This window comes from Durio zibethinus, chromosome 9 (genome assembly GCF_047325235.1).
Source record: "Durio zibethinus cultivar Kanyao isolate XHJ-2024 chromosome 9, ASM4732523v1, whole genome shotgun sequence".
Taxonomy (NCBI): domain Eukaryota; kingdom Viridiplantae; phylum Streptophyta; class Magnoliopsida; order Malvales; family Malvaceae; genus Durio; species Durio zibethinus.
In genome coordinates, this window is record NC_143170.1 from 24,719,083 (window position 1) to 24,734,230 (window position 15,148).

General features: G+C 33.5%; 2 protein-coding genes across 2 annotated transcripts; both read right to left on the bottom strand.

Annotated features, from left to right (window-relative positions):
• Positions 1 to 5,981: 5,981 nt before the first annotated feature.
• On the bottom strand, positions 5,982 to 8,097 carry LOC111312252 (uncharacterized). Its single transcript, XM_022912344.2, has 2 exons — positions 6,524 to 8,097; positions 5,982 to 6,380 (listed from the first exon to the last, which is right to left on the bottom strand). The coding sequence occupies exons 1-2, from the start codon at positions 7,244 to 7,246 to the stop codon at positions 6,225 to 6,227; spliced, it is 879 nt and encodes a 292-aa protein (XP_022768079.2). The 5' UTR covers positions 7,247 to 8,097; the 3' UTR covers positions 5,982 to 6,224.
• A 672-nt stretch (positions 8,098 to 8,769) lies between these two features.
• LOC111312229 (uncharacterized) lies at positions 8,770 to 12,902 on the bottom strand. Its single transcript, XM_022912307.2, has 4 exons — positions 11,491 to 12,902; positions 11,168 to 11,281; positions 10,795 to 11,082; positions 8,770 to 9,435 (listed from the first exon to the last, which is right to left on the bottom strand). Exons 1-4 carry the CDS (start codon positions 11,908 to 11,910, stop codon positions 9,418 to 9,420), a joined length of 840 nt encoding a protein of 279 aa, XP_022768042.2. The 5' UTR covers positions 11,911 to 12,902; the 3' UTR covers positions 8,770 to 9,417.
• Between the last annotated feature and the right edge of the window lie 2,246 nt (positions 12,903 to 15,148).

Genomic DNA, 15,148 nt, shown 5'->3' on the forward strand with positions numbered 1-15,148 from the left:
GTAGGCATTTGTCTATTAACTTAGACATGAATTTGTTGAAGGCTACCACTCGCCCTGTCAACTTTTGCATCTCATCGATGGTTCATAAGAGATTCATGTCCAAAATAACCATTACCTTTTTAGGGTTTGCCTCAACCCTTATGTTGAAAAACATAAATCCTAAAAAATTTTCTACTTTGACATCGAATGTATATTTGGCAAGGTTTAACTTCATGTTGTATTGTCTTAAAATGGCAAAGGCTTTCGCTAAGTTCTATATATACTGTTCCAATGAAAGACTTTAAATCAATATGTGAGCCACATACACCTCCAAAGACCTTTAAATCTGTTTCTTAAAAATCTTATTCATCAATCTCTTATAGGTGGCCTTAGCATTCTTTAAGCTAAAGTGTATAATAGGATAATAAAATAGACCATCTTCAGTGATGAAATATGTCTTCTCTTTATTTGCATTTACCAAGTTAATCTGGTTATACCCAGAGAAGGCATCTATGAAACTCAAATATTTATGATCCATCGATGAGTCAACCAACCTATAAATTGAAGGTAGGAGGAAGCTATCCTTAGGGCAAGCCTTGTTTAAATCTATGAAGTCCACACACATTAATCATTTTTCGTTCATCTTTTTCACCATAACTACATTAGTGAGCCAATTCAGGTACTCCACCTCCTTTATATATATAATGGATAGCAATTTATTAACTTTTTCTTTAACTACATGTATTCATTCAAGAGCGAATCATCTTTTTTTTTTCTACTTAACTAGTTAGGCAAGTAAGTGCACATTCATATGATGAATGATAACATGCTCATGTATGCCTGCTATGTCTATTGCTGACTAATCAAATATATTTTTGTTTCATTATAAAAATTTATGTAACATGCATTTTGCCTTTACATCCAACATGGAGCCTATTTGTGTAACCAGCTTAGCGTTTGGCTAGTATAATTAGACTGGTATGATTTACTTAATAGGGTGAGCTTTGGATTTTCTTGCTTCATCTCTTACATCAGAACTGTCAATACTCAGTGTTTGTACTAAGACTGAGTTTATTACATGCACTGATGGTGAAGGACTTGGGAATGCTTCAAGGTCTTCTATAGGCATGGGTGAGAGGTTGGTTGTTTAGTTTTCTTTCTAAGTTAATTGAAAGCTTAAAAGGTGGCACTGGCAAGCAATAACTTAGTTTGTTTTCATATACCCCACTTTTGTGGGTGTAGAAAATTTAAACTTTAGGTAGTAGATAGATGTCACCATTTTAGCCTTCTTCATTAATGGCTTATCAAAAATAACATTGTATACCAATGACTAGTCGACTACCAAAAAGTTTGCTAGTGTTGTAAATTTATGCTCACCATTTTCTATTGTAATTGGTAGGGTAATGGATCATTTCACTGCTATAGGTTGGTTGGTGAACCTAAAGATAGGCTTTGACAACTTCAAATCTTTATTCGAAAATCCTATTTGTTTAAAAGCTTGGTACTGTTAGCCTTGAATTGATCATTATTTTGAAATGAAAAACCATTAAAGCTAAATAAACTTTATCAAGATTTTGAAAAAGGATTTATTTAGTACATGTTTTTAAGTTTTATATTTTGGTACTAAATAAATAATATGATTTTCAAAGCTTAAACAAACCTTTCTTTTTTTTCATATTTCTCAAACCAAATCTATCTTTAAAGATTATTTATTTGAGCTTAAATGAAAGTCTAATTGTTGTTTTTAAAGTGAACTTATTCATTTTGGACTTAATACAATTTTGATAATATTGGTTTTAAGAAATAGATTAACTTAAGAAAGTTGTTTTACAAGAACAAAGTTTTCTAATATTGAACTTGTTTTATTTTTTTGTATTAATTCACAAAGTCTTAATATTTAAATTTTATGTGGTTGGAAAGTTCTTTGAGTCTACTTTCTAATGGATCAAATAAAATCAAAATCCAAATTTTCTAAGAAAAGATTTTGAATTTTTACTAGACATTCTGTAGTTGTCAAAAAAACTGCATAAGGTGTAAATTTGAAAATTCACTATAATTCGTACACAATGAATTAGGTGATGAACTTTATATGGATAGAAATCTCTTTAAGTCTAGTTTCTAAATATTCAAACGGTTTGTGATTTGTATTTGTATAACTTAAGTTATGATCAAATTAGTAAATAGAGTGCAAAATAGGAAACTACCACCTAGCATGGATAAGATCGATCCCCTCTAGAAGGGATCGATTGGTTTTCAAACAGAATGCTCCTAGGACTGAAAATCTAGAAAAAGGATTGATCCCCCACATAAAGGATTGATCAGTTCTGATGAAAATATTCCAACGACTACTTTTTGGTGCTTCCAACAGCTATTTTTTCTTTCAAACACTTCCAACGGCTACCTCTTCAATTTTTCTATAAATTGGGCACTCCAACAAACCAAGAACATTGATGAAGTAAGAGAGCAAGTGCTAACAAGTTATATTTTCATTTTCTCTTAGAATCAAGAGTTTCTAGAGCTTAAATTCAATATTTTTTGTATTTTTTGTATCCAAAATATTGTTGTGTTTCATTCATCATTTTCTTTGTACTTCATTAGGCAAACACTCAACCTTGAGAGGTATTTTAGTTTGCAAAAATTATTTTGGTTATCTTGTAAGCAAGAGGTGAGGTATCTTATTGATATTGTAAGGGTAAAGGTTGTTATCTAAACATTAAAAAAAAGATAAAGATTTAGTACAAGATAGGTTTGTATCTTGTAAGAGTTTTTCTTCAATAGTAGATTAAAGCCTTGGTGTGAATAACCAAGAAGAGAGAACGTAGGTGCCTTGTGGAGAAAGATCGAACCTCTATAAATCATTGTGTTTGATTTCTCTATCCCTATCTCCTTACAATTCATTGTTGTTTATATTTGATTTTAGGTTCATTAATTATTATTGTTTGTATTATATTTTCATCAAAAGTGCTTATTGTTTTAATTTTTATTCAATTATATTGAAATCATTTGTTTGGAGAGAATTTGGAGAGATCTAATTCACCCTTATCTTGGATCACCATCTCACCTAAAAAGCTAACAGGTACTATATCAAATCAACTGCATTCCCATTATTAACCATGATTTTTTATACTTGATAGTTGGTGATGGTTGTTGTTACTATGATATGGTCATTACCATTATTTACTAGTATGTCAGTGTCTTCTTATAAAAGCTACTCTTGTCAATCTTCAATCTTTTGCTTCTTAGTGGCCACATTAATGACCATAACACTACGTAAGTGAGACTTGCGCTTTGACTTGCCATTGGCTCAATTCTAGGTTGCTCTTACAATCATATGAATTATTCCTTGGATTAGGTGTTTACCAGCAGCCTTTTCTTAGTAGGCTTCTTTAGTTTCACGAGATGAGCCCTTACCTATTAGGGGCAGGTGAATCACGTGTTTGGTGAAGTGATAGATTATTATCTTTGAGGGTAGGTTTGGTGTTTATTAAGCCTTTTAATCTCTCAATCTCTTTTTAAAGGGCAATGCAATCATTAGAAAAGTACCCCCAATAGAATAATATCTACAAAACTATTTTAGTGTTGGTTGGTTATCAGGTCACCTGGGTAAAGGTCTTGCCTAGTTGGGTCTCTAATTGGGTCTTTGGGTAAGGCATTATGTAATGGCATTAAGGGTTTTGTTTGAAATTTGATAATGGTTGAACTATGGTTGGGAAGGACAATTATTGTTATTTTGCCAATCCTTTCTTTTATACTAGTTGTGAGCTTTATGGTTGTCATAGAACCACTGGCTTGACAAATCAGTCTGTTTACTATACCTAGAGGATGTTTGGGGCATTGATCATACCATTTAGCTTTGTCTGTAACCCCAATATCTTCCATTTCAACAAACTTTTAAGCCCTTTTATATAGCTGGTATAACTATTCTAGTTTGTTCTTAGTTATGGAATACCTGAAATGATCATGTTTGACCTCAGAGGTAAAAACCTAGATAGCCCATTCAATATTAAGGTCATTGATCTCCAATGTGGAAGCATTAAACTTCTTCAAATATTGTCATAGAGTTTCATCCAATTTTTGCTTCACGATAAGTAAGCTTATAGAGAAGCACACTACAGCTCGACTACTAAAGACGTGTGCTAAGAATAGTCTACTGAGAGTATCAAAACTATTTATGGTGGTTAGGGCTATAGAATATAACCAAGTTCAGACTGTTTCACATAAAGTTGTAGGAAAGAGTCTACACTTTACTATATCGTAGGTGTTGTGTAGATTCATAAAAATCTTGAAGTGATCTAAGTGATCCTTTATATTAGTGGCCCAATTGTATGTATCCTTAAGGAGTTTATAGGATACGGGAATATTTGCTTCTCTGATAGGGGTTGTAGTCATCTTCAAGCCATTAGAGATATTTGTTTTTTTTTTTCAAGTCAATTAGCTCATTGTGTAAGGCAGTTACTTATACAGCAAGTCCATTGTCAAGGTTGGGATTTGAATAAGTTTGGTTTTATGCTTAGTTTTATGTGGTGTGGTCATTGTGGTAAGTACTACCCTGAAGGGTTTGGGGGTAAGTTTCTTCAGGATAGGTAAGGTTTTATAATGGTGATGGTGGTTCCCTAAAAGATGAGGCTGAATTTTTTCTAATGGCTTGTTGGTATTGTTGGAGTAATCTTTGTTGAGTTACCATTTAGGCATTCAAGAGTTGTATTTGTGTCATCAGGGCCTAATAAAAATCTGCAAGGTTGTTACATGTTTGGGTTAGTGTGTTAGGATATATGGAACAGGTAGTGAAATGTGAATAGTGGATGTTGCAAAAGGAATGTTTTGCCACTTGGTGGCATTAATGGGTTGTGATGAGTGGATTTATGTAGTAGGTGTTTGGGACACCGGGTTTAAAGGTTTGGTTACAATAGTGTAGACCAACGGTAGAGTTAATGTTATTTTTAGAGATAAGACTCTCATCAGGTTTTAGTAAAATACCAGAGACTATATGGTCCAAGCATTTAATAAAAGATGGTTGTTGAGGAATAAGAAAATCCTATAAGCAATATTTGGTGATGGGATTTATGGAATGGTTGTTAGCATAGTTACTACATCAGGGATTGCTGCAGGTTAGATTGTTGCATTAATGATGGGTGTTGTAGTTTCATAAGAATAAAGATGGTGAGACATAGCTGTCATTTCCCATAGATTGCGCTAATTGTTGATGGTATTTTTAATGTCTTAGTTGAAGAAAGCTAGTTTGAGGTTGTTGGAAGTTGTGTGACCTGAACTTTAGCCAAAAAGCACATTCAAAGGCGTCGGAGTTATTTTTTTGGAGCACACTTCGATACTCAAGTCAGTAAGATGTTTAAGGAAAAATGAAGAAGGAGGTGAAGTGTGTGAAAAAAGGTTCTCTAGTACGAGCATATGTAAATGTGAAGTATGTGTATTGTTTTATGTACCTGAGTTTCCTCATTACCTTATATATGAAACAATAAGTGATAACTTGACTGAGATAGTTGACAGTTGATAGAAAATATATGTGGAGCTCAAAAAGGGTAAGCTCCACATGGGTGGCTATGTGTCACATTTAATGATCCCAGTTTGGCGCATGCCAAGCATTTAGTTATAATATGATGCCTTGATGGGATGTCATTGGGGATGTTGGACGAGTCCTTCTCTTAGTAAGGGATGAGCCATTTTTTAGATACTGATGACATGGTAACTTGAGCGTATATTGTAATTATGTTGACCAAGCTTTGATCAGGTAAACGGTGTTAACAAGTTCCATTCTTAGCAATTGTACTTTATCATTTTAAGCAATATTTCTTGTATTCCTAGCTTTGGCTTGTTTAATACCAAAAAGCAAGATATGAGGAACTAATCAAGAGTTTCATGCAATATCTTAAATTCAAGAAGTAAACAATGGGAAGTTCAAGAAATTTACAAAAGAGAGAGAATTAGTACAAAATAGGAGACAAAATGAAGATCAAAATGAAGATGGCACGGTGGAAAGTGAGCTGCTAATGGATTCTGTATTTCTAAACCAAAACAAGGCACTACATTACAAGAAGTACGCCTTACAGGCTAGACCACTTAAAAAGGGTGGCTTCCACAATTGAAATTAAAACAAAATGTCCTACTCTTTTCTTAATATAAAAAGCAATGTACAAGCTACAAATATGACAAAACTGCTTTAAGCTTCCAAAAGTTTTTCTATGTCAGCCCACTTCCAAAATTCAAAATGTTCTCCGTCACCCCACTTTTCAATCAGCTCTCTCTACAGTTGTCTTAAACAAGAGGACGTACAACTTTTGATCCATTGAGAAATACAGAAACCCACCTACTGAATGTGTAACAAAAGACCCAAAACTTGACCCCACGATACAATGCCATGCCGGTCCATAGACACCATCAAACTCCTGCAGACCCAAAAGTGCATCAATTATGTCAATCATCAACTCAAATACCCAGATCATAATGATTCATAGAATCAACAAAAAAAACAAAAAACCATAAACAATAGTAGCAAAGGCAAAAAATTTTTAACTAATTATTAGTTTACCTTCTTGAGAGTGAGTGCAAGGGTCTTGGCAGTGAACTTTTCAAGGCTATCATGAGTCCTTCTTGCACACTCAACAGCATGGATCTGCATAAACGGTGGCATATCAACTGAAACAATTTTGACACCACAATTTGCAAGAATATCAGCCAACTCTACTTGTGAACCACAAAAGGATCTCCTTCTGCGTAATGAAGCTGAAGCCTTCTTCATATCATGATGCCCTTCATGCAGATTCTTCACCTCTTTCTCCTTCACTGTCAAAGCTATTTTCTTGCTATCAAGCACTGATCTTTGATGATGTTGTTCTTTCTTTTTATCCAAATCCTTTGATGCTTTCCTGACCTTCTCTTTCAATGATTCTTTAGTTGTTTTATGGGGAAGGTAGTTTGCTTTGATAAGTGAAAACCGGGCGGAATCAGCATCAGCTGAAACTATCATGGCTTTGGCTTGTAAATGAATGTCTCTGCTAGGCGGAGGGTGGTTATGTCGGTTGTTGGTAGGTTTTTGGGGTGTAAGGCTTTTGTGATTAAGGTTCAATCTTGAGAAATGATTGGTCCTGAAAAAGGGCTTCTGGGAACGTATTAATGGATCTGAATTCTGGGTTGTTGGGTGGCTGGTTATGGTAGGTTTAAGCAACTTTTTTAGGGTGGGATCTATGGAATGGGATGATGGGATAGGTTCTGGTGCTGCTAAGATGCGCCTGCGGGTGGTTCGGTGAGCCATGTTATCTAATTGGTGGTGCTTTTGGGATAAGGAGAGCGAGGAGAGAAGGGGGTGTTTTGGGGGCCTGATTGTAGGGGGAGCTGCGTTTTTTTGGGGGGGTAGAGAATGGGGGGGTTCATTTCAGGGGCTTGTGGACTGTGGTGGGTTCACTGGATAAGGACACCTCGCACATGTGTGGAGGGCCTGGGCTGTTTTTCTAATCTTCTCACATGCGCCAACCAAGGGTGGAGGAGATGGAGGTCTGTGATGTCTGTCTTGACCGTTGACTTTGATCATTCCTCTGTGGAAAGGCTTTGATATTGAATCAGTGGGTGCTTCAGAGTGGCAATGCCGCAATGCAAGGTGAGGACCCCTGCCCTTTCAGGCCAGCTTCAACCTACCCTCGACATGATGGGATAATGGGAAATGCAATTGGAAAATGATATATAAAAGAAAAAAAAGGAAAATGTTATGACCTATGATCAATATTATGAACTTGTTTTCTGTGAGATTTTAAGCACCATATCCATTTGTCAAATACCCATGCTACAAACCAGACGAAGGAATTTCTCAAAATAAATAAATAAATGACGGACGAAGGGATTCTGCATCAATACAACACATTTATATACCACCATTAAAGAAAAGAAAAGTTCTGATTAGAACCCAACAAAGCTTTAATCAATGCATGCAGTCAGATGCGAGCTCTAGTGGGGCTCAACCCCTTTAAAACTAAAAAAATTCGGAAAGTATTTGTGTTTTAGATAAAATTTTAAACAAATTAATCCATCTAGTTTATTTGTTATTAAAATTAATATTAATTTAATTAATTGTCATTATCATAGTAGAAAAAAATATTTTTAACAACAAATATTTTAAAAACTCATTTGTATAATTAAATAAAAAATCAATAATTTAATTATGTAGATCGATAAAGATGAGATTAAAAATATCGAAAATTAACTATTATATAATGTTTTTAAAATATAAAATTACATCAGCGATAATAATAAAATTTTTAATAACTATAACTGGACATAAAAGTTTTAATTTTTTCATACTATTATGTTATTATTATTTCTAATTCAATATATTATTATTTCTAATTTAATATATTCAAAGTAAAATCCTAAATTTATGCAATTACTTTTAAAAATGATATATAACAGATTTAAAATTTAAATTTAAGACTTGTAATACTTTTTTTATCCCAAACGGAACCTTCCTTTGTATTTAAAAGAAAAAATTCTGAATAAGAAAATCCTGATTGTTGCCGAATGGGACAGACCCAAAGGACCAAGCATTACGAGTCAATGAAAAAACTCACAATAAGACATTCCAAGAAGCCGGATCAAAGATAAGAGCGAATCAGTTTCCAAATAATTATGAAATTCTAAGCTGCATCAATCAATGATGGCGAAGCTAATGCAACAAAGGAATATATGAGCAGCAGAAGAAACAAAACCTGTTATTTTCTCTTAAATTGGAGAACATATTGTTGTTACAAAGAACATTATTAGCCTTCCATTTTCCCTCACCCATAATTTTGCCGGACCAAATCCCTTAAGTAATAAGAAAAATATCAAGGATTAAATACTAACTCTCAGATAAACATGGAAGATCTTGAATTATACAAATTGATCATAGAACCATGGATTCCACTACGTTTCAGTTACTTTAACAAATTCAGTTCTCTCCAGGTCTAAGAATGAAAGAATTCAAAACAAAACATAACAAAAAATTACAGCTTCAATACATGGCAATCTTCTACATTCTAAAAATTTACAGTTCCCAGGTGAGCAAGACATGTAGCATATTGGCAGTGAATTAGCAGTGATAAAGGAAGATAGATGGCATCCCCTTGTACCTGATAATCTGACACAAGATTGAGAACTGATATTCTCCGTTTAGCTTAAGCAGGAAGAACCAAAAAGGACTTGAATGTTGCTAAGCTCACATACACATGTTAGAGGCTCAAGTCACATTTAGAGTTCAATGGGCTACAGATTCTAATTCCATGGGCTTGGCTGCCGAGCCTCTCCGAAAACTGAAGTGCCACCAGATGCTGCAGGGGAAGGAGATGATGCAACATAATTTGTTCCTGACACAGATACAGCGGGAGGATTTCCAGGATGACCTTGATTTCCAGTAGGAGCAAAGCGTGATGGGCTACCTGTGACCCCCATGATAGCTCAAGAGGGGTGGGGAACCTATACATAAGAACGATAACGGAATATCATTCGCATACCTAACAATGTCATATATGCCATCAATTAAACTTTACAGAAAGCCAAACTTGACTTAACAGATTTTGTACACTAATCTGAAGTTTACACATCAGCTGATATACCAGGGCACAAAATAATTCAATTTTAGTACACCTCAATGAATATCAACTAGTCAAATAACATATTTTCTTGAATGTTAACTCTAAACAATGTGATCTTTGGTAGTAATAAATAATATTTTATTTCTCTAAAGTAGGCATATAATTAACTGAAAGAGTGCATCTCGCAGTTGATGCTTATTATCTTTTACTATGAGGTCCCAATTTTACAGCTACAGGGTGCATCGATTTCCTCAAAACACAAAAAGGTAACAGTAGTATAGCATGTGTTGTTTTCTTAGTAAGAAATGCACAAGGAAAAACTCTAGGCTTCAAAAAGAGGCTCATTATCTAGCCATGACCAGATGAGGGTGATGAATCTTAACAATTGAAAGCAGCTTATTTAGCTGTTACAAGAACTAAGACTACTTGGTAGTTCTCATTTTTCCACGGTTGTTGCAGAAAATGTCACCTCTAAAAAGCATCCATAAAACAACTTAAAAGGATTTGACAGTACAAGGAAGAAGGGTCATATTTGTTTTCCAGTAGCCCTTCATATGCTTCACTGAGAGAGTAACCATAGAGATTTTCTTTAGTTTATGCTCATCCCATCAAAACAGAAAGCTCCATCCAAGAGGCTTTTTAAGTGAAATAGTGAGGCATTGATGACAAACCATGGAAAAAGAAACAAGTCAAGGAAATGTGAATGCTAAATGAAATGAGACATTAGCTCTACAAAAATAACCAGTTAAATGGTGCATGAATTCACCTTGTTGACAATTACACAACAGTAACAGTAACCTATGAAGAGTAACAGACATTCCTGAGATACTAAGAATCAACTATCAGGCCGTTGCCAGCATGGATTATAGAGACCAGAGCTTAAGACATTACCCTTACACTAATCTTAAAGTGTTTACCCAAAGCAAATCTAGAGCATTTGATAAAACAGCAAATCATGGGAGGAATGGAGCTTGAGTAATTCATAAGATAAGCAATTGGTAACCTCCTAAAGTAGGAAAGAGGAGAAATAGGATTTAGGGTAAAGTTTAGGTTCAGATCTTAACCAAAATGCACATTCGCATATAGTTGAAGGAAAGAGGTCAAAATGCACATTCATGTAAACTTTAGCTTCCTAGCTCAGGCCACCCACTTTGACAGGACAAGAGAATGATGATGAAAAAAAAAATCCATGGACGTTCATGTATCAATACTTTATTAGAAAAAAAAAATAGTATATTACCACATTTTGTTGAAAGTAGCTAGGTCTTCTAAGGGGAGATTCTGAAGATGGTGATGTACTGCTCATGCGAAACACATGACGAGAATGAATGTTAAGGTTTGAAACATCATCAGCTTCACCTCCTTCATTTTCACCAGCAAGATTAGCCTCCGAACCCATCCTGGAAGTGACAAGCCTAGTCATTGACCCAGAGTCATTCGTGGTTTCCACTTGAAGTGGAACAGCTGGACGAATAGCGGTACCTTGTGTGCTATTTCTTCTCTTCAATTCCTCCTCCACATTCAGGATCTATCAAACATCACCGATTAATTTCAGGAATTCATTTATCCAAAATGCAGTCTTGGATTCAAAAGGCATTAGAATTGAAGTTTACCTGCCTTAGCACTTGTACTAAATTATGCTTCTTTGCATTCAAAACTTGTAACTTCTCCTCAACAACCCTTTTCCTTTTCTCTTTTTCATTCAAATCATTTACTTTTTCAATTACCTAGCAATCAAAAACAAATAAAGAACGTATCAACAAACAAGAATGAAACTTTTGCATAAACACTAAGAAAGGGAAAAAAAATCAGATTTGTTAGCACTTCCAAATCAACTAATGTTCATCCTTTTCTCTACATTCTTCACATAAGAATTCACAAATTAAAAATTTTAAGCTAACAAAATAAGAACTAAAGAAAAAAGAAATCATAATACCTCTACATTTCTTTTTGTCTCCTCAGCCGGTTTCTCACCCACTTGTAAATTGTCATCTTTCTCGGTCTGCTCATCTTCAGGGTTCATCAAACAAGCTCCACCGTCAGATCCTCCAACTACCTCCACGGGAGGTGGTCCAGTTTTCAAATCCTCGGGCCGTTCAGACTCCACTTGCGCTTCCAATTTGGGCACAATAGGAAGCCCATTAGGCATGGGAGATTGAACTTGAGGTTTTAAATAGGGATTAGGGTTAGGGTTAGAGGAGGAAGAAGAGGAACGGAGACGAGAGAGGGCTTTGTTGCGGCAGTGCAAGAGGGTTTTGAAGTCTTTGAGAGAGATTTTGGGAGTCGGCATTAGCCATCGCCGAGGAATGTCCGGTGCTCTGTGGAGGTTCCCTCTGTACAAAGAAATCGCTACCATTTCTTTCTCCTTTTTGGCGTTTCCCTCCGTTTTCTCCGTTTTTCGCTCTGTTTTTACGGTAACGTGCCGTTATCAACTGACTTTTGTGGCAAAATAAAAAAGAAAGATCACGGGTTACCCCACACTTTTCGGTTATATCCAGACCTCCACCGTTTTGACAGAGTAAATGGATTGGGTCGGCTGTAGGGCAATGGGTCGGGGCAGATTTTCCTTGCCCTGACCCGCCTCGTTCGAAATTTGAATTCTAAAATCCGAGTTCGAACCGAAAAGGAAGAAACACCTCCGACTTCGCCCCGCACCATCCGAAACTTGCATAATTGTTTATTTCCCGTAACTTAAGAAATTCTTGCATATCATCCTCTAGAGCATACCCTGTTTGAGCATCATTTTTAATAAGCTTCCCTATTAACAAACTTTTTGATACGGAACAAGATGATCATAATATTCAATGGGCGATTCAGGAAGTTGTATCCATACCCCAGAGAATTGGAAATTATTTTCCACGAACGAAAATCTGGTTGCCATCTTTGAACCATAAGGTAGTAGTTGAAAAGAAACCAATGGCCACCACCAAGAACAGTAAAATAATCTTCAATATTTGAGAATTTATTAAGGAAACAGCTAGAACCAAGTTCTGTGATGAAAAAAGCAGAATTTGTTTTCCGTAATTTCTGGAGCTTGGTAGAAAGAGAGTGGATGGCCAACCAATTTGATAATGAGAGTGTTGCGCCATGGTTGAGAAATTCGATTTTTTTTATTCTTTGGAGAGGATTGAAGATGGGATTTTAAAATTGGTAGATGAGATATCCTATTCCAGGGGAAACTCAGACTCCATGGGTATGTTATGGAGCCAAGAGTGTTAGTATATATGATTAGATGGGGACGATAAGTTTTGTTTACAAGATGCAGAAGACGGAGAATCATTCATTGAAGAACTCTTTTTGTGGGTTTGAAAGCAGGAGGTTTGAATTTTTTAGTTAACAGAGTGGCAGGCAGAGGAACAAAGAAATATAAAAAATCATAATTGTAACCCTTAAAATATTATATATATATATATATATATATATATTACCATTATGTTTTGGACATAAAATTATAATACAATAGGATAAAATAATTTTATAAATAGAATTAGATTAAATAATGTCATATTATTTTATATTTAATATGTGTAAAGATTAAGATATGATAATTTATTTATTTATCAAAATTATTTTTTAAAAAATTTATACAATTTAAATTATTGATATAATTTTTACAAAAATAATAAGACATGTTAGTTTAATCTCATAGATTAAAAATAATTTTTTTTATTTTAAAAGAATTGAATCATTTTATACTAAGAGAATGATAATCTTTTTTATAATTATATCCATTTCAATTAAATATAAATTAAATATAATATAAAATAATTATCATTTATATTATTTTATCTATCATCTTATATACCATACATGTTATAAAAATATTTTGAGTTGTTATTATACCCTCTCACTAAATTAAGTGCTATAAAAAAATCAATTAAAACCAAAAATTCGATCAATATCTACCGTCACCAATCGTCGGACACCAACGTCGAAAATCTCTCAAAAATCACCCACGAGATTCTTTCTTTGTCCTTAATACTATGTTTGGATTAAAGGGAAAGGAAGGAAAATAAAGGAAAATAAAGTAATGGAGGAAGGAAAATAAAGTCATGGAAACAGAAAAACTTTTTTTTTGTTTGAATAAACTTTTAATTTGAAAGAAAGAAAAGAGATGAAAATTCAATAATTTTTAGTTTTTCTTATAATTCTCACTTTTTTAATACTCCAATTTAAGAGAAAAACTAAAGAAAGAAAAGTTGAAAAATTTTTATCTTTATAAAAGGACTATTATATTTAAAAGTATTCTAAAATTATAGGCAATGAAAAGTTATAATTGAAAAAATTATTATAACGAATCACTTTCTTTCTTTTTCATTCTTTATCTAAATAATAATTATTAAAAAAAAAATTTATTAATTTTAATTATCCAAACAAAAAGTACATATATCATTACTTTTTCTTTTAAAAAATTTATTTTCTTTTTTTTTCTTTTTTTTTATTAATAATATTTATCCAAACATTACGTAAGGTAAAATAAATCATTCCATAATTTTTTTTTTCCTTTTAGGAGTTGTGAGTAACCGCATAAACTATCAACAAAATCTTAGTTTGTTCTTCAGCTGTGTTAAGATTAGAGATGCAAACACAATAAGAAAACATAATGTTACATATAATCATGAGAAGGGGAGTCTCAGAAAAGAGCAATCGATTTCGCCATAAGATTTGTGTAATCCTTACGTGGGTCTTAAGCCAAGAAATATTCAATAAGAGAATCGGAGTTAGATCTGATAATTTGTATATTTATATTGTGTAAAACATTAAATTTTATATATTCATATTATATTTTATATGAAAATTACGTCTCATAATTTATATAATGTAAAAACAGAAAATATATATTTTTTGTTTTTATTAAATTTATGTATAATTATTATTAAAATTTTAAATCGTATTTTTTTTATATTTTTTATGCCATATTTATCTTATATCATATATCATATTTTAAATTATTAGATTTAATCGAGTTAGAACAACTAAAGTTGGGTTTATATTATATCTATATATAAATATAAATAAATATATAAGAGGAGGAGTGGGGGGTTGATTTTTAGGTATGATATGAGTGTATGTGGCGAACCCGCAGAGAAGTTTGTTGTTCCGGGCCAAACCAAACCCTACCTCTTTTAACTTTTGCTGAACGTATCCTCAAAAACTTGCTTCCGGTTAGGGCCTCTCTTTCGCATTTTAAGAAAACTCGCAAGGATAATTACAACCGTTCATGGTCAGAAGAAGATGAGTCAAAACTGGTGTATAATAACTACGCATATTTATACAAAAATTGGGCTTCTTGTGTTGAAGTTGTCTGTGAATTTTATTGTGTTGCTTCCAAACAGCTGGTTTCTTGCTGTTGGAATTTTGTCGAATATGGAAAATAAATTAACACAAAGCATTGATTTGGGGATTTTTTTTTTGGTCCTTTCGGTTATTTTTTTTAATTTCATAGTTCTTTATTTTTTTTCGGTTATTAATATTTAAGAATTATATTATTAAGATTTTAAGAAAAATAAATATGATAAATATGATGTGGACATGACTTTTTAATCCATGTCATCACCGTTAACAATATTAACCAATCATTATGCCACGTTAAC